This window comes from Bos javanicus, chromosome 19 (assembly GCF_032452875.1).
Source record: "Bos javanicus breed banteng chromosome 19, ARS-OSU_banteng_1.0, whole genome shotgun sequence".
Taxonomy (NCBI): domain Eukaryota; kingdom Metazoa; phylum Chordata; class Mammalia; order Artiodactyla; family Bovidae; genus Bos; species Bos javanicus.
This window is the reverse complement of record NC_083886.1, coordinates 7,419,620-7,447,035: the sequence shown is the minus strand read 5'-3', so window position 1 is coordinate 7,447,035 and position 27,416 is coordinate 7,419,620. Positions and strand designations below refer to the sequence as shown.

Sequence of the window (27,416 nt, the reverse complement as noted above, 5' to 3'; positions counted from 1 at the left end):
CCTCGGTTTCTTCATAAAGTTCAGAAGAGGGCAACAAGTCTGCTCTGGGTCTCTTTGTTGATTGCCAAAGTTGTCAAAAAAAAAAGCACCATGTGAGAGCTGTGAGTTAAGTTTTACTTGAGACATAATGAGAACTATAGCCCAGGGTTCAGCCTCTCAGATATCTCTGAGGAACTGCTCTGAAAAGTAGGCAAGGGAGGTCAATATATATGTGATTTTAGTGAAGGGGGATACGTGAAGTCAAGCAAACATTTTGGCAGAGGGTTTCCACTAGTCTCAGAAAGATTGCTGCTATTCATGTGGAACAGATGTCCAATAATAGTCTTAGTGATTTTCTAGATATAAGTAAAAGCAAGAAATTGGGCTAATAAAATCTTCTCCTGAAAATATCCAACTATGCAAAAACCAGAGCAACGAATGCTTCATTCCTAATCTCTGCCCTGAACTCCTTGCAAGGTCTATTGAAGGGCAGTGACTGCAGTAACTGGGGACTCTTGTAGTGCCAGGTGGCGAGTGACAATTTTTAGTTGGCAAAGGAAAAACAAAAAGGTTCGTTTTATAGATGAAGGAATGTTTTATAGTAATTTAATTGGCTCCTATAGCTGAACCATTTCTTGGTTAGAAGTTTGGGCATAAGGTCAGTTCAGTGCAGTCACTCAGTCGTGTCCGACTCTTTGCGACCCCATGAATCACAGCACACCAGGCCTCCCTGTCCATCACCAACTCCCAGAGTTCATTCAGACTCACGTCCATTGAGTCAGTGATGCCATCGAGCCATCTCACCCTCTGTCATCCCCTTCTCCTCCTGCCCGCAATCCCTCCCAACATCAGAGTCTTTTTCAATGAGTCAACTCTTCACATGAGGTGGCCAAAACACTGGAGTTTCAGCTTTAGCATCATTACTTCCAAAGAAATCCCAGGACTGATCTCCTTCAGAATGGACTGGTTGGATCTCCTTACAGTCCAAGGGACAATCAAGAGTCTTCTCCAACACCACAGTTCAAAAGCATCAATTCTTCGGCGCTCATCCTTCTTCACAGTCCAACTTTCACATCCATACATGACCACTGGAAAAAGCATAGCCTTTACTAGTCGGACCTTTGTTGGCAAAGTAATGTCTCTGCTTTTCAATATGCTACCTAGGGTGGTCATAACTTTCCAAGGAGTAAGCGTCTTTTAATTTCATGGCTACAGTTATCATCTGCAGTGATTTTGGAGCCCCCCCAAAATAAAGTCTAACACTGTTTCCACTGTTTCCCCCATCTATTTCCCATGAAGTGATGTGACCAGATGCCATGGTCTTCGTTTTCTGAATGTTGAGCTTTACGCCAACTTTTTCACTCTCCTCTTTCACTTTCATCAGGAGGCTTTTTATTTCCTCTTCACTTTCTGCCATAAGGGTAGTGTCATCTGCATATCTGAGGTTATTGATATTCTCCTGGCAATCTTGATTCCAGCTTGTATTTCCTCCAGTCCAGATTTCTCATGATGTACTCTGCATGTAAGTTGAATAAGCAGGATGACAATATACAGCCTTGACGTACTCCTTTTCCTATTTGGAACCAGTCTGTTGTTCCATGTCCAGTTCTAACTGTTGCTTCCTGACCCGTATATAAATTTCTCAAGAGGCAGGTCAGGTGGTCTGGTATTCCCATCTCTTTCAGAATTTTCCACAGTTTCTTGTGATCCACACTGTCAAAGGCTTTGGCATAGTCAATAAAGCAGAAATAGATGTTTTTTCTGGAACTCTCTTGTTTTTTCAATCATCCAGCGGATGTTGGCAATGTGATCTCTGGTTCCTCTGCCTTTTCTAAAACCAGCTTGAACATCTGGAAATTCATGGTTTACATATTGCTGAAGCCTGGCTTGGAGAACTTTGAGCATTACCATACTAGTGTGTGAGATGAGTGCAATTGTGCAGTAGTTTGAGCATTTTTTGGCATTGCTTTACTTTTAGATTGGAATGAAAACTGATCTTGTCCGGTCCTGGAAAAGGACTGCTTTTCCACATGGCCACTGTTGAGTTTTCCAGTTGATCACTGCTGTTTTCCAAATTTGCTGGCATATTGAGTGCAGCACTTTCACAGCATCATCTTTCAGGATTTGAAATAGCTCCATTGGAATTTCATCGCCTCCACTAGCTTTGTTCGTAGTGATGCTTTCTAAGGCCCACTTGACTTCACATTCCAGAATGTCTGGCTCTAGGTGAGTGATCACACCATGGTGATTATCTGGGTCGTGAAGATCCACTTTGTACAGTTCTTCTGTGTATTCCTGCCACCTCTTCTTAATATCTACTGCTTCTGCTAGGTCCATACCATTTCTGTCCTTTATCAAGCCCATCTTTACATGAAATGTTCTCTTGGTATCTCTAATTTTCTTAAAGAGATCTCTCGTCTTTCCTATTCTGTCCTCTGACCGCGGACCTGGGGTAGTTCGTCTCGGCCGCGCTCTCTGCGCCGTTGCAGCCGCCCATGCTCTGTGCCCCATTGCGGCCGCCCACGCTCTGCTCTGCACTTTGCTGAAGCAGCCGTGAAGAGATACCCCACATCCAAGGTAAGAGAAACCAAAGTAAGACAGTAGGTGTTGCAAGAGGGCAGACACACTGAAACCATAATCACAGAAAACTAGTCAGTCTAATCACACTAGGACCACAGCCTTGTCTAACTCAATGAAACCAAGCCATGCCCATGGGGCCACCCAAGATGGGAGGGTCATGGTGGAGAGGTCTGACAGAATGTGGTCCACTGGAGAGGGAATGGCAAACCACTTCACTATTCTTGCCTTGAGAACCCCATGAATAGTATAAAAGTTTGGGCATATAACCAGATTAAAATGAGGGTATTTTCCACTGTTTTTGTAGCACCACTCAATTGTCCTTGAAAAATAGGTTTATTTACCAAATATTATCCTAGATCACATGAATCTGGAAAACATTTGGGTTAGTTTCTATATTTCTGTTAGTACACTTGATTTGTATATTTCTTGTTGAACTTCAAGTCAATTACTGGAGCCTTTAAAAATAACTTTGGAAATATCATTCAGAAATACAAAAAATTCACTAGAGCATATAGATAGAGAAAGAAATAAACAGATATGATAATATGAAACTCAGGGGTTTATAAAAGAAGATTTGGGTCCATTGTGATTCTGGAAGATGGAGTAAATCAAGGTTATCTGCTCAGATAGTTTTTTACTAATATTTCCAAGTGAAACTTTTAAGATGTTTCCTACTCCTAATTATCAAAATGGACTTTTTTCTTTCCTTCTTATGAGATTCTTTTGTATCCTAGAGAAGACTATGTAGAATATTTATATCTCAAAGACACAAAGAAAGAATGGAAGTTGCACCAAGGACTTTTGTTCCTTAGTTCATAACTTTTAGAACATCTGCAAACATTTTGAGAAGAAAAGGGTACATTTGGGCATGGGTAAAAAGGAAAAGTGGGCTTGAATTCTTCCTAGAGCCTCCTTTGCAGTTATAATAAAGGCCTGGTTTGTAAGATAATATAGGTTTCTTTAATTCCTCAAAGAATTGACTGGCAACTTGAACAATATGGAGGACATCCCACCCATCCATCTTTATTATCCTCAGTTTGCTTCTTTACATCAGGGAGAAGATCTGCAAGTAAGATGGAAATCAAAAGATTCCTATGTTCTCAACCTAGAGGGGTGGGATGGGGAGGGAGAAGGGAGGGAAGTTCAAAAGGGAGGAGATATATATATATACCTTTCATGTTTTGGTTTGACAGAAAACGACAAAATTCTGTAAAGCAATTATCTTTCAGTAAGAAAATATACTATATATAAAAAAAGATTCCTATGTTCTTGATTTAGAATTGTATGTCTTTGGAGCATTTTGGTAAGTCCATCCACAAAAAGTTCTGAGTTTTTCTTCAAGGGTTTTCCGAATCTGACCCACATTCTACAGTGAAACAAGGCAGTGTGTCCCGGAGTGGGGAGAATGGGAAAGGAAGTTAGGCATCAGGCTGGCACCCTTGGGCACAAGGTGCTGGAGTGTGTGCAGGCTTCTGAGATGGAAAAATGACAGACATCCTGAGCAGCAGTAGTTGGGGCGCACTTCCAGGGACATCATTCATGAACAAAAAGCTCCCAAATCTCTCTTAGGTTCTCCTCTGGTACCTCAGGCAGGCATCCTCCAGGTCAGCCAGGAAGCCAGGAATTCCATTCTGCAAAGAAAAGGAGATTGTCATTACTCTGTCCTCACAGCAACTACTCTTAACTCTCAGGATGTGGCAAGGGTGAAGGAAGATGCCTTGGGGAATAATAAATAAGACAATAGGGCTCCTGGTAAGATTTCAACAGAATGTTGGCACTGATGATGAAAAAGGTAAGACTCAGGGCACAGGTAATGTAGGGGCCACAGTTTTCAGACCTTGCATATTTTAGCTTTTGCTAGTAGAAAGCTCAGACAATTCTAAGACACTATTTTTGAAAAGAAAAAGAAAATTCAGAAAATGGGACTGGGCTGGGCTGTGTGTTATTCCAAAAAGATGAAAGAAAGGACTTGCTTTACAAAATTAGAAAATTGGTAAGAATTGGGAGCAAGAGGCAGGATATGTCATCCCTTAGTGTTGAACATTGCCCAGACTTTCCCCAAATGTTGTTTTCGTTACTCCTTTTCTACATTGTGGAAATATCCATCCCCATTTTTTGGAGGGGAGAAACTGATAGCTTCCTTAGATTACACAGTCGGAAGTAGGGACCAGAATTCAAAGTATGATGTGTTTTACTCAAGTTTGTGTATTTTCTTACTCTCCCTGTGAATTGGTGAGCCCACCAACCTGTAAGTAGGACCTCACAAAGCAGACTGAATGGTCTCCAGGAGTGATCTGCATACCACTGAAGTCCCTTCTCCTTATACGAAGAAAACACAAAAATGAAACTGGAGGCTTCCCCAGGCTTGAGCGTATCACATTGTCTCCCAAGCCATGTTGGCCTAACTCCTGCATAAGCAGATAAAGGGTCCACAGGCACCCTTGTTCCTACAAGGAGCAGGTTATTGTCCAAAGGTTCCAGAGACTGATGCTGGTGGGGTCTTGGTGGGAAAGTAGTGGGGAGCTGATATCCGGGTGAAGAGTTTGGTCTTTTGTCCCAGCCTCAGTCCTGGGTGTTGGCAACCCCAGTCCTAACCAGAGTCAGTCAACCATGCTGCTTCGTAAAAGAGCATCATGAGGCCTGAGATTGCACATCTCTTCAGCCTAACAGCCCCACAGGGTAAGTCAATATTTGTCAAGCACGCTTCCCCCCTGCCTCAGGGAGTCTCACCTTGACAAGCAAGTTGATGAGCCAGGATGGAATCCAGCCACCAGGGTTTACGAAGCAATAAATAAATACTAGAGAGGGAAAGAAGGGACAATTCAAAAGGACAAAAAATACAGCAGCAAACATCCAGGTTTACATTCAGGCCAAAAATTAAGGAGGGAGGTAACACACAATTCAAGTGGACTCTCCCATCTCCATTATGGGACACTTATATACACACTTTGGCAAACAGTCAAGGCACATTCTGCTGCTATTTATTAAACCCATGGCAAGTGCTAGATGGGGAGGGCATGGCAATCCACTCCAGTATTCTTGCCTGGAGAATCCCCATGGACAGAGGAGCCTGGGGGCCTACAGTCCGTAGAGTTTGACATGACTGAAGTGACTTAGCATAGCATTGCATAGCATAGCATAAGTGCTAGATATTTGGATATGTATCTCAGTTATTGCTCTCAATTATCTTCATTATAAAAGTTGATAAAATTAAACTCCAGGTTATAAATGATAAAATTGAGACTTAGGAGAGTGGGGTGATACATCCAAGGCGGCAGATCTAACACACACCAGAACAATGTTCAGATTTCCCTGCAGTCTCCAGGCCATACCCATTCCAGTCCAGCAGGTGGCCACACAAACCCCTCCCAGATGCTCTCCTGAGTATGGAACTCAAGGCAGACAGGTCCTGAGTCCCTTAGTTTTTGCTGAGTGAGAGGTACCTCCTCAGAGATGGTACCACTAGCCTTCCTGCTCACCTCCAGCCAGAATGTGCAGAACAAGAGCAGCCTGAAGTGAATTCCTAAACCTTTTGGTTCACTTCAATGTTCTGATTTCATTTGCACAATGCAAGAGTAAGTTAAAAATAGATTGATCAGATTTAAACATCCACCTTGCATTGTAGCCAGACTTCAGGGGTGGATTGAGTCTCCTCTGTTTCCTCTGAAGTCATGCCCAGTTCTCTGACCTCAGGGGAAATGCATCCTGCATATTCTGAGCCTCACAGTCACCGCAGCCCTCACAGGGTGCACCATACACCAACCGCTGCCTTCGTTTTACCTTTGCTCCGGTTATGGCCAGCGCTCTCCACGGCCAGCTTCACCTGGCACTGGCTCACCCGGATGAAGTCTGGTCTCTCTGGAAACTGTGGCAGTGAGGTGCCCCTGGCCAGGACCACCTGAATCTTCCGCCCTCTGAAGTCCAGTTCTCGCCGCTGCTTCACATAGACGCACTACACTGCCAGTCAAGGCAAGGCCAGAGTCAAACCTCTCAGATGGATAAAAGGAAAGCCCACAAGTCAGAAGCAAAAGGCAATTGTTTTGTTGCCTCCACTTGGTGTTTGCTCCCTTAATCTGCCAGTTCACTTCCTGCTTGGTCTGCCTAACTTCCCTGCAGAGCCCTGTCACCTCCCACCTGGTGTTCTCTTTTCATAGCAGGCATGGTGTACATACTCAGTTCCCAGTGGTGTCTAACTCTTTGTGACCCCGTGGACTGTAGCCTGACAGGTTCTTCTGTCCATAGGATTCCCAGGCAAGAATACTGGAGTGGGTTGCCATGTCTGCTCCAGGGAATCTTCCTGACCCAGGGCTCAAACCCACAGCTCTCCTGCATATCTTGTACTGGCAGGCAGATTCTTCACCACTGAGCCAGCCGGGAAGCTCAAGAGCATGCATTACCCACCTATCAGTGATTCTTTGCTGCTCTAATTATGAGGGGAACCCACTCCTCCTTTCTCCAATAAAGCAATGAGATCTCAGAGGATTTGTCATTTATCAGCTGTGATCCTGGGTAACTTAATTTTTCTGAGATTCGGCTTCACTGTGCAAGAACAGAGAGGAACACTGCCTGTAGACAGGCTTGGTGGGGGCACTGGAGAAAGACTGGAGCAGAATCTCATGCAGGAAGCAATGGTTCCTGTCATTGCTCTCTGTTGTCCCCTTAAGCCCTAATCATTGACTTCTGGGCACAGAGGATGCTCAGGCAAGGTTACTTATACCTGGTGACCACAGGAAGATATGTGGACATCGAAATAGTAGTAGGCAAATGCCCTCACTGGTTCTGGTTCACCAAGAGTAATATAATCATTTCATCTCAATAAAGATTCACAGACCAGCCACCATGTGTAAGGCACTATTACAGGGAAGGTAATTCAATGTTAAGAAACTGAGCAGGAAACACACACTCACAGGGTCCAGAGCCAATGCTTGGGGAGGAGGGGCAGTGGAGAGAGCTGAAAACGCGGGGCCTGAGTTCCATCCCTGAGTCGGCTGCTCACCGCCTGATTGTGCGCCTCGGTCACCTTAACTCTCTGGGGCCTGGCTTCCTCCTCTACAGACTGAGGGAGTGTATTGAATTATCTGAAGGAAAAGTTGTTTTCAGGTCCCCAAATCTGGGGTAAAAGGATTTTCTAGGAAAAATCTCAGGAAAGTATGAGCTGCCTTCCCACAATTATAGATGTTCCATGTCGTCAGACCCAGAAATCACACTGAGATCTCTGAAAGCTACACAAGAAGCAACAGCTTTAGCAGATGCTTATGCAAGAGTCAAAGACAATGTTGTCCACCTTCTGGATATACCGCCATTGAGTCATGGCCATGAAGAACAAAGACACTTAGAAAGCTGAATAATAGTATGCATTCGAAAAGGATACATCTCTGCTGGACACAAAAAAAGGGAACTCCATTTTCATGTAGGTCACTGTTTCTCCATTGCATTCTGTTTCATAGGCTTCTATTTGACAAAGCAAAACAAACAAACAAAAAACAACACAAAAGACGTTATTGCATCTGGAAGTACCTTTGGCTTCAATTCACAAGAACCTTTGATATGACAACCTTGTAGGGTGATAAACCACTAACTCACGAGGCATTGAATTTTAGAGAAAGTCAGATATTTAGAACCACTGAAATCTTGTTGTCCAGGGACAGTGTCTGGTAGATAGAATAACACAGTAGAAATAAAAGAACCCAACAAAACTTGTTCATTGTATACCACAAACAACATTCTAAGACAGAATGCAGTGAAACAAAATTAGGCATCCAAAAATAAATTTTCAAGTTCTAAAATCTTGGTAATCATCAGATGACACTACAGTGCCAATAATTTTTCTGTTGTGACCTTTCTCCTCATCTTAAATTTTGTGACATATTACAGGTGTCCTGGAACTGAGCAACCCAGCTTAGAAATGAAGTTTTAAGAGAGGTTAGTGTCCTTCTGAAAAAGCTAGAAAGTGGCTGAACTATGTTAACTGTAAGATGCTTGCCTCTCTCCCGTGTTGCTTTATATCATAGTTACAGGGACCAAATCTCCTTAACACCCACCATGCTACTGTATGCAAATAGCATCAGCTCTTGGAGAGAGAGAGCAAAGCGATGCTTTGAAGTGCACAGCCTCTGCCCTCAAGCTGTGTGGGAAGCTTCTACCATTTAGAAGAGGAGCCAAGCCTAAGCTTCTGAAGGAACCAAGAGAATCCCTAGAGAAGGTGCTGACAGCACAGAAATGTGTTATTTAATTCAGCTTTTGAAAGAAAGAAAATCTATTAGAAGCAGAACATGGAGTAAAGAATTTATCAGTCCATTACTACAAGAGGTTGAAGATGACCTTGAAAGAAAAGGAATGAGTGGACATCTGCTGCTTTTGCCTGCTCTGCTATGACTCTCCCCTTCTTGCACCAGAATCTCATTCTCCTTCAGAGCATCACCTTTTACCTTCTTCCCCATTATGTAGTTTAAGCAGGACTGTTCAATTCAGTTCAGTAGCTCAGTCGTGTCTGACTCTGAGACCCTATGGACCGCAGCACGCCAGGCCTCCCTGTCCATCATCAACTCCCAGGGTTTACTCAAACTCATGTCCATTGAGTTGGTGATGCCATCCAATCATCTCATCCTCTGTCATCCCCTTCTCTTCATGCCCTCAATCTTTCCCAGCATCAGGATCTTTTCAAATGAGTCAGCTCTTCGCATCAGGTGGCCAAAGTATTTGAGTTTCAGCTTCAACATCAGTCCTTCCAAGGAACACTCAGGACTGATTTCCTTTAGGATGGACTGGTTGGATCTCCCTGCAGTCCAAGGGACTCTCAAGAGTCTTCTCCAACACCACAGTTCAAAAGCATCAATTCTTCGGTGCTCAGCTTTCTTTATGGTCCAACTCTCACATCCATACACGACTACTGGAAAAACCATAGCTTTGACTATGTGGACTTTTGTTGGCAAAGTAATGTCTCTGCTTTTTAATATAATGTCTACGTTGGTCATCACTTTCCTTCCAAGGAGTAAGCGTCTTTATATTTCATGGCTGCAGTCACCATCGGCAGTGACTTTTGGAGCCCCCAAAATAAAGTCAGCCACTGTTTCCACTGTTTCCCAATCTATTTTCCATGAAGTGATGGGGCCAGATGCCATGATCTTCACTTTCTGAATGTTGAGCTTTAAGCCAACTTTTTCACTCTCCTCTTTCACCTTCATCAAGAGGGTCTTTAGTTCTTCACTTTCTGCCAGAAGGGTGGTGTCATCTGCATATCTGAGGTTATTGATATTTCTCCCAGCAATCTTGATTCCAGCTTGTGCTTCATCCAGCCCAGCATTTCTAATGATGTACTCTGCATATAAGTTACATAAGCAGGGTGACAATATACAGCCTTGACATACTCCTTTCCCAATTTGGAACCAGTCTCTTGTTCCATGTCCGGTTCTAACTGTTGCTTCCTGACCTGCATACAGATTTCTCAAGAGGCAGGTCAGGTGGTCTGGTATTCCCAGACTGACTCAGTGTTAATTTCAGGGCTGGGAAAATGAGCAGAACATGGTCACAGTGATTAGTTCAGGGAAGGCATATGTGGACAGAATCCTGGCTTGCCACTCTCGCAAGTTTAGGCCCAAAAGTGGCTTTGTGAAGTTCTCAGGTAGCTTATAGAAGATCTGGGAGGACCAGAGTTAGGTTAAGAACCTCAGGATGATTCCAGAAAAGTCAAACTACTGCAGCCTCTGGACCATACTCCATAGTGTGGACTGTTGATAGCAAGTACCACACATCAGAGGCTCTGTAAATGGCTACAGCACATGACTGAATCACAACTGGCAGGGAGATGGCCAGAGAACACCTGGCTTCTCCCTCGAATATACGGCACCACCATTCCCCATAAAGTAAGAGTAGCTGAAAATAGTATGTGGCCCTAAACCATGACAAGCATGCTGAAGGAAATAATATATGATCCAGGCTGAGGCGATAAGAGCCAATCCTGAGGCTCTGGATGCCATCAGTAGGAAAGTTCCTGTTCCTCTGGGGTTGTGTACTCGGTTAGAATGTTAGCCTGCATCTTCTGGTGGCATCTCTGCATGACACAGAATCTGCCTGAGAATCTGGTCAATACAGAAGAAGGCAGAGTCCAGCTGGAGAAATGAACTATTATGTGCAGCTATCCTGGAAGCCAGACAACCGTGGATTTTCAATGTCATGAACCAATAAATGTTTTTGCCTTTCATTACACTGCAATTTGCTAGCTTTTCTTCCTTGCAACCAGCATTCCTAACCACAGCAAGTGCCTGTCAGGGTTTCTGGCCCCTGGGCTAGCTGTGTCTGTTCCATTGTGCCTGGGACAGCAGAGATCACTCCCCACTCTAAGTGCCAGAAATATCCCCTATTTAATGCCACTCATAATTCTCCATCATTTCTGGGAAAAATCTAAGAAGTGTAGCCAGGTGACCAGCCTAGGCCCTTGGGTCTCTGGACTCTCCTCCCAGGTTAATTCCAGATTCTGCTACCCCAACAACCCAAAAGCACCCAACTGCTTACAGATTTGAAAAAAAAAAAATCATATTGTTTCATGCCTTCTTCATTTTACTCATACTGTTCCCTGGGCCAAACGTCCTTAACCCACTCACCCTTCACTTTTCACCTCACCATGTATATATATTCTTGCTGTTTATAAAACTTTGGTTCAATTTGTCAAATAAAGCTCAGACACCACTTTCTCCAAGAAGTCTTCCATGCTCTTCCAGGTGTGTGTGTGTGTGTGTGTGTGTGTGTGTGTTTGATGTGTGTTTGATGACAACAAACTTGTAGTAAGTTCAAACAGGAGCAAATAGGAGAGTGAATCTATTAAAGTATAAAAAGGAAGTCCTAGAAATATTGAAGGCATATTTCAGCGCAGCACCTCAGAATTTAAGCCAAAATTTAAAACGAAACATAGTATAATAGAAAGTAAACCTATTGATTTCTGCTGGTTAGAGAAAATAGCAATAGATTCTACCTTCTAACCGATTTTTTCTAAGGAATACATGTCACTCACCTGTAACTTGTGGGATCTGCCGTCTTATATAGCCTAAATCCATACAGATATCTACAAGTAGATCTGGTGGAGCTCTCAGGGTACCAATGAACTTATACTCATAAAGTCCAGTTGGCTGTAAAATGAGAACAGACAGAAACAGCCTATTGATTCCCCAGTTGCTATTACACAGCATATGAAAAATAGTTGCTTGTGCCATCTCACTACTGGGCATCTCCTCTGCAGTCTTGGAAATGCAATGGTGAAAGAACAGGTGAAGATCTTGCTGATCTTGCTCTCATAGTTCTATTTGTTCTTTACCACAGGTGCTGGTGACAGGTACCCAGGTAATTTAAGTAGGATAAAAGGAGGTGATGTGATAAATGGTGTCTAGTTTTGGGGGGCTGGTGGTTTGTTGTATATCACCAGGTGTTCAGGGAATGTCTCTATGAGGGATTTATCAGAAGAGTTTCTTCTGAGTATTAGAAGGAGCTGGCCATAGGTAGATGAGAAATGTCCATTCCTGGTAGGGAGAAGGCCCACAGGCTGATGGATTGGTTGTCTTCCTCAAAGAACAGAAAGTCAGGGAGACCAGAGAACTGTGATGGGGAAAAGTGATAGGAGCTGCTGTCAGAGAAGTAATGGGGGCTGGGTCCAGAGGGCTTTGTGAACCAAGGCAGTGGGCAAAAAGATTTTATTCTAGTAACTATGGAAAGCCAGTCAATAACTTAAAATAAGGAAATTGTTTTCTTTTTTAATAGTTCTTGCTTCTTGGTAGAAAATAGAACATAAATGAGTAAGGAGATGGGTTAGAAGACCAGTACAATGATCCAGAGAAGAGAGGTTGACGATTGGCTAGAGTGGTAACAATAGTGATGGGGAGAAGTCAGTAATTTAGGGTAACATTTTGGAAGTAATGTCAACAGAAATTGCTGACAGGTTGGCTGTAGAGACAGAGATAGCTAGAACAAATCTTTTAACATTTGCTTAAACAACCAGGTAGATGGGATATCCATTTCCTGAGAGAGAGAAAGCTTGCAGAGGTGGTGACCTGTGGGCTGACCAAGAGTTCTACTTTGAGCATGTTGAGTTTGAAGTGCTTATTAAACACTCATGTGGAAATGTCACATAGGCAGAGTTCAGACTATTTTAGATAACCATGGGCCATAATGAAACCCCAAACATTATTGTTTTACCAATTCCAAGATGGAATTTTTCAGCAACTGTTTTTTTTTTTTTCTATAAAAAACTTGTGTATAAAAGAATGAAAAAGGATACATGTAGATAGAGAGCAGATTTGTGGATACAACAGAAGAAGGAGAGGGTGGGACAAATTGAGAGAGTAGCATTGAAGCATATACATTAACATATGTGAAATAGAAAGCTGGTGGAAGCTGTTGTATAATGCAGGGAGCTCAGCCTAGTGCTCTGTGACAACCTAGAGGCGGCGGGGCGGGGGGGGGGCGGTGAAAGGGGAGGATGGAGGAGACCTACAAGAGGGAGGGGATATATGTATGCTTATGGCTGATTCATGCTGTTGTATTGTATTGCAGAAACCAACACAATATTGTAAAGCAATTATCCTCCAATTAAAAATTTTTAAAAAGATTTAAAAAAGAACGAAATGGGGAAAGAAACACCAGCTTCAAATCACAGTCCTTTTTATTCAGAAAAAAAAGATCATTTCTAAATGTCTAAGTACAAGAGATTTTCCTTGTTTTCAAGCCATATTCTGTGAGGATGTAGGCTGGAGGGGATACACTTCACTCTCTGTACAATGGCAACTAATTCCTGACACCCCTGCCAAAAAGTTTATTGTACAATTCCTGACCCTCTTGGCAAAGGGTTCTTTGTTAGGATTAAACTAATGACTTAGTTCCAGTACAGAAACAAACACAAGAAACAAAAATGAACCTTTTAAATGTACCTCTACTTCCAGGTGCTAACGCAGTCCTAATGGCTAACCCCAGAGGAATGAACCTACATTCTTAAACATTGTTCCAAGAACTTATGTGAAGTCAAGGTGTAAACGTGAAAATCTGTCTAGAGATCCTGAGGCTTCAAGGGTCTCCTGACTTAGGTGGCATAACCATAATTCTCAGTTTAGGAATCTCAGATGTCTGTGAAAGTACCTGGAGGAAAAAGGAAAGTAAAGTTGAAACTGAATTCATACGGGTGTTTCAGCTCTGAGAGCATGTGGCATTATACCAAGAGTTTCCAATGAGCAAATGAGAGGCTGGTAGGTCTGACCTCCACACGTGCTGTGCCGTGGAACCCCACAGGAGGGAGGGAGTCAAGAGAAAAGTCCTCCTCCTCCTGTCTCCTCCCATCAACTTCACAGAGGATGAGGCTTTATACCAGCACATATCTACACCCACACACGTTTTAGTTAGCTTGGGAAGACAAAGAATTACCTTCTGTTCAGGAATAGTGTGGCCCCGTTATCTATACACAGTGAGCAAAAAGGATAGCTATGTGTAGAGATTGTGATCTCCCCAACTTCACATGAATTAGCTTTGGTTATCTGGATAAATGAAGGCAAACTGCTTCCTGGAACTAGTTCCCAGCCCTCCTGCATGTATCGATCATTTGAGCCCTTAGGGACTTCAGTCCTGTAATATTACAGAAAAGAAAAAAGAAAGCCCTCAAGGAAGAGAAAAATAAAACAGTGTGATTTATGTGAATACCCAAGAATGAACTATCATGACAACTTTCTTTAAACACTGTCTTCATGGCAGGACTGAAAAATGCCAGAACACCAGAGGACAAATTGTGGGATGACACCTTTCCTTGTCCATCAATAAAATGTTCTTTACAGGTGTTTAGCAGCCCCATCCAAATTCTTGCATCAAAGAATCATTTCCTTTGAAAGAGGACCTCAGCAAACATATTCACAACTTCATTTTGTCTTTGAAACAATAAAGTGAATTTTTATAACTATAAGAATAATTCATATTCATTAAGAAAAATTATAAAATATGAAGAAAATTTAAATGGCATGTAATGCTAAAATCCACAAATCCCTAATTGCAATATATGATATATTGCTTCTCTTTTTACCATTTTTTGTTGAAGTATAGTTGATTTACAGTGTTGTATTAAATTCTGCTGTTTAGTAAAGTGACTCAGTTATAGATATACATAGCTTCTTCTCCATGGTCTTTTCCATTATGTTTTAATTTATCACAGGATATTGAATGTAGTTCCTGAGCTATACAGTAGGATTTTTTGTTCACCCATCTTACATGTAAAAGTTTGCATCTGCCAGACCCAAACTCCCAATCCTTCACACCCCCGCTCTATCTCTCCCAGGCAACCACAAGTCTGTTCTCTATATCTGTTAGTCTGTTTTCGTTGCATAAACATGCTCATTTGTGTCCTACTTTAGATTCCATATATAAGTGATAGCATATCACTTATATGCTGAAGGACTGATGCTGAAGCTCCAACACTTTGGCCACCAGAGGCGAAGAACCGATTCCTTAGAAAAGACTCTGATGCTGGGAAAGATCGAAGGCAGGAGAAGAAGGGGATGACGAAGGATGAGATGGTTGGATGGCATCATGGACTTATGGACATGAGTTTGAGCAAACTCCAGGGTTGGTGATGGACAGGGAGGCCTGGCGTGCTGCAGTCTATGGGGTCTCAAAGAGTCGTACACGACTAAGTGACTGAACTGAACTGATTTTCTATACAGTGAGCAAAAGGGATAATTATGTATGGAAAAAAAGACCTTCTCAGCTTCCATGAGTTAGCTTTGGTTATCTGGACGCATGAAGACAAAGTGTTTCCTGGAATAAGTCCCCTTCCCTTTTGAATGTAGTTTCTGCTCTTAGTGACTTCACTCCAGTAATACCACAGAAAACAGAAAGCCCTCTAAAAGAGAAAAAGAGAGTGATGCGACTTACGTGAATACCCAAGAAGGAACTACTATGACGACTGCCTTTAAACAGTCCCTTCACGGCAGGACTGAGAAATGCCGGAACACCAGAGAAGCAAAGTGCTTGGTGACACCTTTGCTAGTCCGTCCATAAAATGCTCTTTTCAAGCACCGAGTAGCTCCACTCAAATTCCGGGTCAAAGCAATTTTTACCCCTCATTCCTTTCAAAAGAAGGGCTTTGTTTCGAAAGAAACAAACTCACATTTTCATTATGTCTCTTAAAAATGAAATTTTCATAATTATAAAAGTAAGTCATATTCATTGAGAAAAATTAGAAGATGCCAAAAATAATAAAAAAAACTAAAACATGTAACTTCATAATCCTCCAATACCAACTGAATATTTTGCATATTTTTTGAGTAAATAAATATTTCTGTGTGTTATAAAATGGGAGTAAGATAGTATATACAGACTGTATTCCTATTTTTAACGACATCATTTTGAAACTGAGTGATCACAGCTAATTTTAGTATTCTGTAAGTTATTTCTGTTTTCATATATTTTCACAATTATGAACACTGCTGGAAAAATTATTCCAAATGGACAAACCTGGTTCCTAATTCTAACTTTCTCATTAGGCAAGCAAAATGCTTCTTCAGAGATCAATTTTAGGGTCAATGACATTAACATTTTAATGCTCTTTATACTTTTTATAAATCTTTAATAAAGAATTTTACCTATTTCTACTCTCACCAGTAGCAAAGAAACATCTCACCAGGACTGGGTACCACTGTTTGTACAAATAATTTAGTAGGAGGACGCATAAATCTTAGTTTTATTTGGGCAATGTACTGATGTGTAATTCTCTTTCAAATTAGAGATATAATTCTGGTGCAAAATTTTTTGCAGATACGTTTTGAAATTCTAACATTTCAATAAATGACTAAACAAGTATATTCAAAAGGTCCTTGACTTTTCCTGAAGGTCCTCCAGAAAAACACTTCTAAGAATGGCTCAATTTCTTTATCCAAAGTAAAATGCAATGCATGCTTTTCTTTTTTACATTACTTTTAATTGCAGTATAGATGATTTACACTGTCGGGTTAGTTTCTACTGTATAGCAAAGTGAACCACTTGTACAAATATCCACTATTTTTTAAGACCCTGATGTTGGAAAGATTGAGGGCAGGAGGAGAAGGGGGAGACAGAGGATGAGATGGTTGGATGGCATCATCGACTCAATGGACATGAGTTTAAGCAAACTTTGGAAGACAGTGAAGGATAGGAAAGCCTGGCGTGCTGCAGTCCATGGGGTCACAAAGAGTTGGACATGACTGAACAACAGAAAAACAACATACTTTTCTAATGACACACTGATTACAGGATACTGTAATTTCCTACACTACAGGTGGTAAAAGAATTAGTCAATGGTAGAGAATCAGTTGATACCATGTGTAGAATATAATTCCCAGAAGAAACGGGAGATTCACTATAGCATATACTCTCTTTCTTACTAAGAAAATTGCACAGCTGATAATTTTCCTCATCTCTTTTACAGGTAGAGGCAGCCATAAGACGATTCTTTCTTCTTTTGAATATGGGTATGATTCTAGAGCTGAAGCAGCTATTTTGTGATTAAGAGACAATAAAAATGAGAAAGCAGAGTGAAAATATTCAGAGTTTTACTGACATTGTTGATCAACTGATTCAACGCCAGCAACTGCTAACCTCTGGACTACCTGCTAGGTGAGAAATAGAAACCCCTCTTTGGGGACTTCCCTGGTGACTCAGCTGGTAAAGAATCTGCCAGCAATGCAGGAGACTGGGTTCGATCCCTGGATTGGGAAGATCCCCTGGAGAAGGTAACGGCTACCCACTTCAGTATTCTGCCCTGGAGAATTCCATGGACTGTATAGTCCAGGGGGTCCAAAGAGTCGGACATGACTGAGTAACTTTCACTTTCCCTTTTCACTTGTTTAAGACTTTGTTCATCCAGTTTTCTGTTACTTGAAGCTACAAGCAATCCTACTTATTACAAGTGGTTCTTATTGAGAATTTTATTTGAGCTCTGTGATCCTAAAAAACAACAGAGATTAAGAAACTCTCCCATGCTTTGTGTTTCAAAAAACAGCTCTCACAAAAGAATCACTTTTATACACACACACACACACCCTTTGTTTACCTATCACAAGGCCAGACACAACACCTCTAAATTCCCTTTGACGGTCCCACAAATGATCCGCTAAGCTACTTATTCCAAGGATCAATAGGCACAAAACGCTTGTTCACCAAACTAGTTAAGCATCTCCTTCCTCCAGACTCTAAATTTTGGCCCAGCCTCAGTCTAAGCAGCATCCAGCCCTGCTGAGAATGAACTGGCCTCAGGGTAAGACATTCTGTTCTATTCTTTAGCAGAACACCTTCACCTCACTTCCCCACAAGCGGTTTCAGTCTTGCTGACTCCTCTCTCTCTGGGGGAAAAAAAAAAAAAAAAGACCTTTCTGCCTCTCCCCTGAGAAACTCACGGGTCTTACGGTCAAAGTATTCTTCCTAATACAATGTCCTCCAACTCTAAGTCCAGGTTTGCTTCTTATTTGGCATTAAAGTAGACTGACAAAACAGTACTGATCAGACTTCTGAACATTTCCAAGCATGTGAGACTGTGTGATTCATTATGGAGTTCATTAAAATAGCACACAATACTACACTATGTAATTCATTAAAATAGTACAAAAACACATAAGCATTACTGAAACGAATAGTTAAGGAAGAGAAATAAGAGATAATGGACACAATGGACATTAAACTGCAGCATATTTAATTCTGAATAGAAATCTGAAACTTCACACACTCTATTACAGAAAGTTCCACCTCCTTCTACTATGTACCACAGGAAAAAAAAAAAAAAAAAAAAACAGCAACAACCAACATGGGCCCACTATATTCTTGGGCCTGAGAAAACAGTCAGGCAAGGTTTACACTTGGCTTTTCAGCTTGGAATGGATTTGCCTTGGTGATCTGTCAGCGTCACTACAGCTGCCATGCATTCTGCGCTGGAAGCTGTCCAATCACTCTGACCTGCTATAAACTCTTTCAATAATACGAACACTCATTTCTCTAAACACAGTGCAGGTTCCAGTTTTAGGTTCACTATCTTGTGTAATCTCAACAGAGCCCTGTGCTATCAACAGGGACACTGGTGTCATGTCCCTATGACATGAAGCTCAGAGAGGTGACATACTTGCTCGAGTTCTACAGTTAGCTCTGGGGACAGCCAGAGAGAGGGCACCATCCCCTTCTTCTCCCCACGACAGCTCCTAATATGCCTCTACTCTCTCTGCACAATTGCTCCAAGCCACTATTCCAAACGACAAGCTAAAGATGTCAGTAAAGATGGCACAGGCTCTCAGAGCTGGAAGGAGTCTTAGATCCTTATGAAAAAAATGACAGCAACGCATCAAAAGGCAGCTGATGACTCCTGCTGGCAAAACCTGGATGGGAAACTTTCCTTCCAGTCCCTAACCCAGTGTTCCTGCCCTAGACTACCCAGAAAAATGCAAATCTGCAGAGACACCAAGTAGCTTGGTGGCTGTCTAAGACTGGGAACGGGAATAGGGGATGACTGCAAATGGGGAACAGGTTTCTTTGGGGATAACACAAATATTCGAAAATTAGACTCGGGGAAGGATGTGTGACTCCATAAACTTACTAAAAATTAGTGAACTATACACTTAAAATGAGTAAATTTTGAGGTACTTAAATGATACCTCAAGAAATACAGCTGTTAAAACTAGAAGATTATGAAACTCACTCAAGGTCACACAAGTAACAAGCTTGACCTGAAGCTCATTCGTTGCAAAAGAACCTGGACCTGAAGCCAGCGATGTGACGGCAGAGTTCACAGCCTATGATCCCGCCTCCAAGCATCACTGGCCTCTCCCAACATATTAGAGAAATAACAAGCCGTCAGAGTAGACAGAGCTCTGGCCAAGGTGACCATGTGATTGACCATTCTAGTGGACAGTTCTGAGTGAAAGAGCTTTGTCATCTGTTTCACCAGGACAAACATAATGCAGGTCTTGAAGGGTAGAGTAGAACATAGATCACCCTACTCACAGCAAACACCATTTAATTTACTAGGGGCTTCAAAATGTATCCTCTCATTGATCCCTGGCACAAATCTGGCAGAAAAGGAATTATCTCCAGCTTACAGATGAGGAAGCTGAGACTCAGCTAGGGCCCTAGGTTCATAAATCCCAAAACCTCAGAGCAATTAAGCATCAGAACTGTATTTTAGACCAGGAGTTACTGAATCTGTCATGCTGTCTATTTTTCACAGTCCACAAGCTAACAATAGTTTTTTAGATTTCAAAGTGGTTATGTAAGTCAATATACAGCCTCTTAGTCTATAAAGCCTAAAGTAGTTTCTATTTGGCTCTTTACAGAAAAAAAAAAAAAAAAAAAATTTGCAATCCCTGCTTTAGACCATTGCCGCCACCACTTCTTAAAAACATACAGTCCAGAAAAGCTCTGGATTACTAGAGTCATACTGCTACTCCACATGCAAGAGAGGAATCTTTGCATTATAAACCCCAAATATATTATATTTTATTTTAAATCACATGTGGCTTTACCATTTAAGCTCAGACCACTCTTCAAAGTAAATCTGCTGATCTTGAGCACACCATACAGGATAAGCAACAACACTCTTAAACAAAACATATTCAAATTCAGAAAACCAAAGAGAAAAAGAAAATCTTAAAAGAAGCTGTCAGGAAGGAAAGGGCCATCACTCTACTTATAGAGGAATACCGATGATAATTAGAGCAGACATCTCATCAGAAACCACTCTGCAAAAAGAGAAAAGGTAGGGTGAAATATACACTAAATCAATCACTGACCTAGAATTCTATACCCAATATACCCATCCTTCAAAAGTGAAGAAGAAATACAAACTTTTTCAGACAAACAGAAACAGGGAATTCATCAGCAGCAGACCTGGCTCTGGAAGAAATGTTAAAAGAAGCTTTTCAGGGAGAAAAACATATGCTATAGGTCAGGAACTCAGATAGACATTGCATAAAAGGTGCCTGTTTTATTGTCTTAAAGTTTCTGGAAGGTATGAACTTTCTGTCTGATGAATACATCAGGCATCACCAAAATGCAGGCACACAGTAAGTTCTGAAACACTGCTTGAATGGGTCATGAAGCAGTATTTTGGAGGTTTCTTCTTACTAGGGTGTATTCAAACAGCCCCAAACCAGCTGTGCAATAAAAAGTCTGACTTACACCCGCAGACAGGCCTGGGGGATCCTGCTCCCCCCTCCCTGCTAAGGCATGCCTTCAAATCTTGGACCAGCACCTTGTGATCAGTCAGCATCTTCATGCTGCCTCACACCACAAGCTCATCCTGAGAGAAGTGAGGAGAGAGAGCTGAGGCTCCAACATTATCTATCCAGTTACACTGAGGGGCGATGGGACAGGAGAGAGACAGAGAGAGACAGAGAGAGCAAGCAGACCTGCACCAGTGGCAGCAAATAGAGGAAGGCTGCACATGCTGCTCAGCTTTAGCCACGGTGATCCTACCCACTCGTACATATGGCTCTGTAAGTGTCCCCAATGCATCAACTGCTCCATCGATCATGTTGGTACCTAGAAGGATGGGAAAAGGGAGAAGAGTCCTTCACCCAGAAGTGAAGAGGTCCGTGATGCAAGTCGGATTACCATCCCATCTGGGAAATCAGAGTGAAGCTTCTCACCCACTGAGGTAATCCGTTTCCATGGCAGTTTAATCACTGCTTCCTTCCAAAAGGCCAAGCTATCTCTCGACACAGCACGGCTGAACCCAGTTTTCCAGTAAGGCCAGGCTCTCAGTAGTTCAGTAGGGCAACAGCACAGGAAAGAACAGTCCCTGGGAAAGTACTGTCTTCTCTTGACCAAACTCACTGATGAGAAGACCTTTGCAAGGACAAAAGCAGCCGCTTCACACAGGGCCAGACACTTGGTTTCAAATCATAAGAAGTCAAGCCCTCAGTCAGATCTTTCCAGACCAACATTTTCTTGGTCTAAATCAATGATGTGAGCTCTGCATGCCAGTTTCACTCCATCTACAGGCAGGTCACAGTGTCTACTGGCATAGTATCCAGCCTAAAGCTCCAGGGAGACCTGACTGCAGATCTCTGGGAAAGCTTTTGCAAATGACCCATGACCCTTCTCTCCAAGGGAACCTTCTCCCTGCTGTTCAGGGGACCACATGCACTCCCAAGTGGACACTGAAAAACCAGGAAGAGTTGGTCTTCACGTGGACATGACTTCCACCTTAAGATAGTCCTCCTTTTCGCTCTTCCCTCTCCTGCCTCTTGCTGCCACCACATGGGGTGGTGCACCTGAGCACCACATGAGAAGCTCCCCTTACATCAGTGGTTCGCAAAGTATAATCCATGGAGCTTCGGTATCACCTGGCCATTCGATAAAAACAAAATGTAAAAAGGAGGAGGAGGAGAAGTAAAGAAATGTAAAGCCAACTCTCAAGTCCCACCCAGATCCACTGAATCTGAAACGGAGTAGGATATTAACTGTGAATTTTAACAGGCTTTGCAGATGAATGTTAACAGGCTTTGCAGATGAGTCTAGTGTATGCTCAAGGTCAAGAATTACTCTGCCATGGATCATTTCATTCAATGTTTGTCAGAACCAATGATCCTAAAAAGCAAGAATTAGACTTGTTTTGCAAATGAGGAAGCTGAGATTTTAAATGAAACAGCAGCCGGCCTATATCCCCCAAGTAGTAAGTGGGGGCCACTCTCCAACACCAGGTTCACCCTGGTCCTGTGTCCTTCTGGCCCCTCCTGGAAAAGGAGGGAAGGTCAGCCTGGAACTTAGCACTCAGCGTTCCCTCTACTGCAATGGTTTATAACACAGCACACTCATTACAATTTCTTGGGAAGCTTTCACATGAAAAAACAAAAAGAAGCAACAAAAACATATTTTATTTTGAAGCATTTCAAACACACCAAAGTAGACAGGACAGAATAATCAGCCTCTAGGCGAAAGGGGAACTTCTCAAAAGGACCATCCAAGCTCCACTCCAACTCTGTTTACGATGGGGCTCTAATAGGGCTGAGAGGTGACCTGAGAGCTCCCCAGGCACCTCTTGAGCTTTGAGGAACACTCTCTGGTCCATTTCTCCTCTGATATTGGCAGGGCGCAATCTCTTCTTTCATTTATATCTCCACTCAATTGTTAACTTCTGGAAGAGGGTTTTTCCAGATTCCCTGTATCTAAAGCACATCTGGATATCCCCACCTCTGCCATAACATCTCTGTATCCCTTCATCCCACTTTGCTTTTTCTGTAGCATTTTTCAGCTGCCATTTCATTATATACTATGTTTATTATCATCAGTGAATACTGTTTATTGTTTAAGAAGCTTATTCACTGAACCAGCAGCTCCAACTGCCTGCTCCCTGCTTATGCCCAGTGTCTGTCAAGGCACTACCACATCGGAGGCACGCAGTGAATATCTCCTGAATAAATGAATGATAGTGGAACACAGCAGAGACTGTAACTCAAGACTGTCTGCCTCCAAAATCCATGCTCTTTTCCACAGCACCACATAGAATAGCATAGCACACAGCACTGTTACCCTAGCTTCGCTTTCAGTTCAGTTCAGTCGCTCAGTCGTGTCCTACTTTTTGCGACCCCATGGACTGCAGCACGCCACGCCTCCCTGTCCATCAGCAGCTCCCGGAGCTTACTCAAACTCATGTCCATCAAGTCGGTGATGTCATCCAACCATCTCATCCTCTGTTGTCCCCTTCTCCTCCCTCCTTCAATCTCTCCCAGCATCAGGGTCTTTTCCAATGAATCAGTTCTTCATATCAGGTGGCCAAAGTATTGGAATTTCAGCATCAGCATCAGTCCCCCCAGTCAATATTCAGGACTGATTTCCTTTAGAATTGACTGGTTTAGCTTTGCTTAGCTTGGAGAAAAAGAATGTAGTTCTGAATTGAAGCAAGCTATATATTTGGTACTGAGTTTATCCAAGTACACAGGTTCGTGTCTAATTACTAGCTATGAGGGCTTGTGTGGCTCGCTCTGGGTCTTACCGCCATCCATAAAATAAGAAAATAAACCTGTCTCTACCTATTTTCTATATTTATTGAGAGGGATAAATGAAAACTTACATGTAATAGCATTTTGTATATTAAGGGGCCATGTAAAGATAAGTTAGCACTACACTTGGGGAGAGAAAAAGAAGGTGAGACCACAGAAACAGAGTAGGCAAAGAAAGCAGGACAAAAGCAAAAAGAAAGGGTGATGGGAATTGGACAGAATGGTTGCAAAGAGACTTTCTAAGTCTAAAATTCTGTGATTTAATATGAAAAGAGAAAATGGAAAAGTATCAAAAGTAGCCATTTGTGCAAGAACAAGATTCAGAATTATTCGAGTCTACTAAAAAGAAGCCACAATTTTTTTTACTTTAAAATACAATTTATCTGTCATACTGCAAACTCTCTCAAGTACCTCTATGCTTATGTCAGTCTTTTCAAATCATGTGATAGTAACTTTGTTACAGCATCACTTTTAGATCATGATCACTCCTCCCTAATGCAGACTCACAGCGGGTTATTCCCTGTGGAACAGCCAGCCTGGTTCAACTGGATAAAAGTCACTGAAAAGTCTGAGAAGGGGGACTGTCTGATTCTTCTTATTCCATAAATTCCAAATGGTACACCCCTGATGAAACAGCTAATATGCTTTGTATGCAAACCATGATGGACTGCCTTTACCATAATCAGGACATTCATCCATTGAACATGTCCCTTACTCAACAAAGATTTAGCAAGAACTTTGATGAAAAGCGTTATTTTTGTATGGGTACCAAACATAACCTTACTGAAACAAAATCAAGCATTTCAAGAAGCCTTATCGGATTACCTATCTCACCTTCTGCTCATGGGTTTCACATTAACAAGAAATAGGAAGAGACAGGAAGAATCAAGGGACTCATTCCAGCAGGGTGGAAATCTGTAGATGGTTATTAGGAAATAAGGTGAATAATGTGTCTATTGATGGGACTGAAGGAAAGGTCTTAATGCAACTCCATCAAAAGTCAGGTGGATCAATAAGACCCTCTGCTAGTCCCCTAACATTAAAGGGCCCCAAACAAGTCCACTCTGTACACCAGTTGGAAGAATTGAAAAAGCCAGATGATAACAACTGCAATGAAAACCCTGACCTGGAATGACCTGGGCAATAGTCTGGTATGTAAACCAATGTGAACATTAACAGAGCGGCCAGGATTTTCTGGTTGGACCTCCAGTCAGGGACCTGGGGACCCAAGGCCATATGCACAATGGCTCGAGGCAGGGAAGTGTGGGGAAGAGGAAACAGAGTCACATAATATCAGCAGCATGCATGGTGGATGAAACCACACTGGATCACAAGATAGAAGAGGGCACAAGGTTTTAGGGGAGATAAGTGCAGGTCTAGGCAGGGTAGGACAAGCTGAATTCACTGGATGTGGAGTGGCATTCAGAAGACAAGATTTACTAACTGATGGATTCGATGGAATTCTCCTCCAGAGGGAAAGTAAAGGATGGGAGTCAACCTGGAAAGAAAATGAGGCTCTATCTAGCAAAATGGGTAAGGCAGCAAATAACACTGGATGTGCAACTAAGGTTGTAGGAAAGGGCTCGCACCTGACACAGCAGGGTCCCTAGACACTGAATGCACGTGCAGATCACGGTGGCCATGGGCAGTGGCCCCAGCCTAGCTGCTGGGGCTCAAGGCCAGCATATGGCCTCCAACTTACGGGAGCTCTCTGGAAAGACTTGTAGCTTACATCAATGTATTATAACTGCCCTCATGCCCAGAACAGGTGGAAATAAGACTTATATCATGGTTCAGAGGGATAGGAACAGTTCTGAATACCCATCCTCCCCCCAGGAGGGAGGTGGGCCCTGCTCCATGTCAATACACAACGGAAACAATACAAAGCCAGACATTCTGCCTCAGCTCAGGCAGCGGCTGCTGTGGGATAAAAGGCACAAAAGCAAAAGAGCACAAGCCCTTCAGGGGACATGAGGGGAGTGGTCAGGGCTGATGGGAGGACAGGACCAGAGTGGAGGAGCCATGGACCCTGGACCAGCCTAGTCCCCTGAGCACAGCCCACCTGGCATACTTGCCCTCTAGAGTCAGTGGAGGAGTGTATCATATCACAGGTCTGGAGCTAGAAAGCTGAGTTCCAACCCCAGAATGAGTCTTGAGCCTTCAATTTAATCTTTCCATATATCCATTTCCAAATTGGTAATAAGGTGTTAGTCTATATAGTGCCTGACAACCTGGCACCGATGTGAGGACTAAATCAGTGTCTGCAGAGCACTTAACGGTGCCTTGAGCATAAGACAGCATGAAATGAGTAGGCTATTACTGTAGGTTTTGTTTTTTACGCTATCAACAGGGCCATTGGAAGGGGCATGATAAGATCACAATCTCTTTCAGGTGCTTAATTTCAGGTGTGCAGGATGGAAGGGAAAGGATGGAAGACCAAGAAGCAAGTCAGAAGATCACTGCAATTCTAGGGAAGAGGTGGCACTCAGAGTGACAAAGGTCAAGGGGAAAAAGGGAAGGGGAAGGGGCCAGACATCAGATATATCTGAGCAGTGAATTGCCAACATTTGGCAAATGCCTGGAAGTGGCCTGTGCGGAAAATGAAACAATTTTATCCAGAAGATCAAAGGATTTTTTCTGAAAACATGTCCTTTTTTGCAGCCAGGTAAATGCTTAAAGGACACTCAGAAATTAATTCTGCCTGCTGCACACTGAGCTTCCTGCTCATTGACCCTGGGACACACCCGATGACAGGCCATCATTCCACCTGGCCGGTTACCTGGCTCCAAAGGCCTGCCGCCACACCCGCAACTCCATTCCTCCTACCCTTCAACTTTTCCCCAGACTTTTTCTCAGGCTAAAGCTATTCGGTGCAATTTACAAGGAAAGCGGCAGCACTCCAAGGAGCAGGTTAGTGAAATGACTAGAGTCGACGGTAGGTCCCTTCTCAGCAACATTCCTCACACCACACATACCACCCTGAACATCCACTCTCTGAACACCCCAGTCGCTTTTCTTCCTGGATTCAATCTGAACATACTCCCCGCCACACAGATACCACTGGCACCCACCCGGGAGAGAGGCTCACTTCCCTTGCAGGCAAGTGGGTGGGGCTAAGCAAGAATCCGCAGACCCACGTTTTCACTCTGCCATCAACTTGTAACAAAACACTTGCCCTGTCTGGTCCCCTCACCCCCGCCCCCCCCCCCCCGGGAGCACTTCCCACCCCCATCCCCCGGGAGCACCTCCCACTCCCACCCCCACCCCGTGGAAGCACCCCCCACCCTGCCCCCCGCAGACGGCCGCCCGGCGGTCCTCTAGGGGCGGACAGCTACCTGGTCCAGCAGCCGGTAGACGCTGATGCCCTGGGTCTCCTCCAGCAGCTCCCAGGCGGCCCCGGAGAGTGCGGGCCGCTGGAGCTCGGCGCAGGCCTCCCTGAATTGCTCCTCCGAGAAGGTGCCGGTCCCAGGCTCCATCCTTCTGCAGCGGCTGCCCCGGGGCCCGGAAGGAAGAGGGGATAGGTGGGGCTCATGTTCGGAGACCGGACGAGGAGTGGCCCAGCGAAATTTGGCAGGGACCAGAGAGAGACCCGGACGCGGCTGGGGGCGGGGCCTATAGGGGCGGGGCCTTGAGGGCCTCGAGGGGACGGGGCCTCGAGGGGTCGGCCTGGAGGATTGGGCGGACCCAGAGCTGCGCTGGAACGCACAGCAAATAGAACTAGAGAAAGGTCGGACTTGATCTGCATAAAGGTGGAGGGCTTAGGAAATGGGGAGGCTTTCAACAGGAAGAGAAAAAGAAGACACTACTACAATTTCAGAAACACAATTTCCAAATTGCATAATTTCCAAATTGCTTACCTGTCTCTCCTTTACTTTC

The 27,416-nt window shown here is 43.3% G+C and overlaps 1 protein-coding gene across 1 annotated transcript; it reads right to left on the bottom strand.

Moving 5' to 3' along the window:
• Positions 1 to 2,873: 2,873 nt before the first annotated feature.
• Positions 2,874 to 27,284, bottom strand: LOC133231643 (phosphatidylcholine transfer protein-like). The gene is made up of 6 exons (XM_061390023.1): positions 26,876 to 27,284; positions 11,567 to 11,681; positions 7,931 to 8,010; positions 6,340 to 6,511; positions 5,290 to 5,357; positions 2,874 to 4,190 (listed from the first exon to the last, which is right to left on the bottom strand). Exons 1-6 carry the CDS (start codon positions 27,014 to 27,016, stop codon positions 4,125 to 4,127), a joined length of 642 nt encoding a protein of 213 aa, XP_061246007.1. The 5' UTR covers positions 27,017 to 27,284; the 3' UTR covers positions 2,874 to 4,124.
• Positions 27,285 to 27,416: the final 132 nt, after the last annotated feature.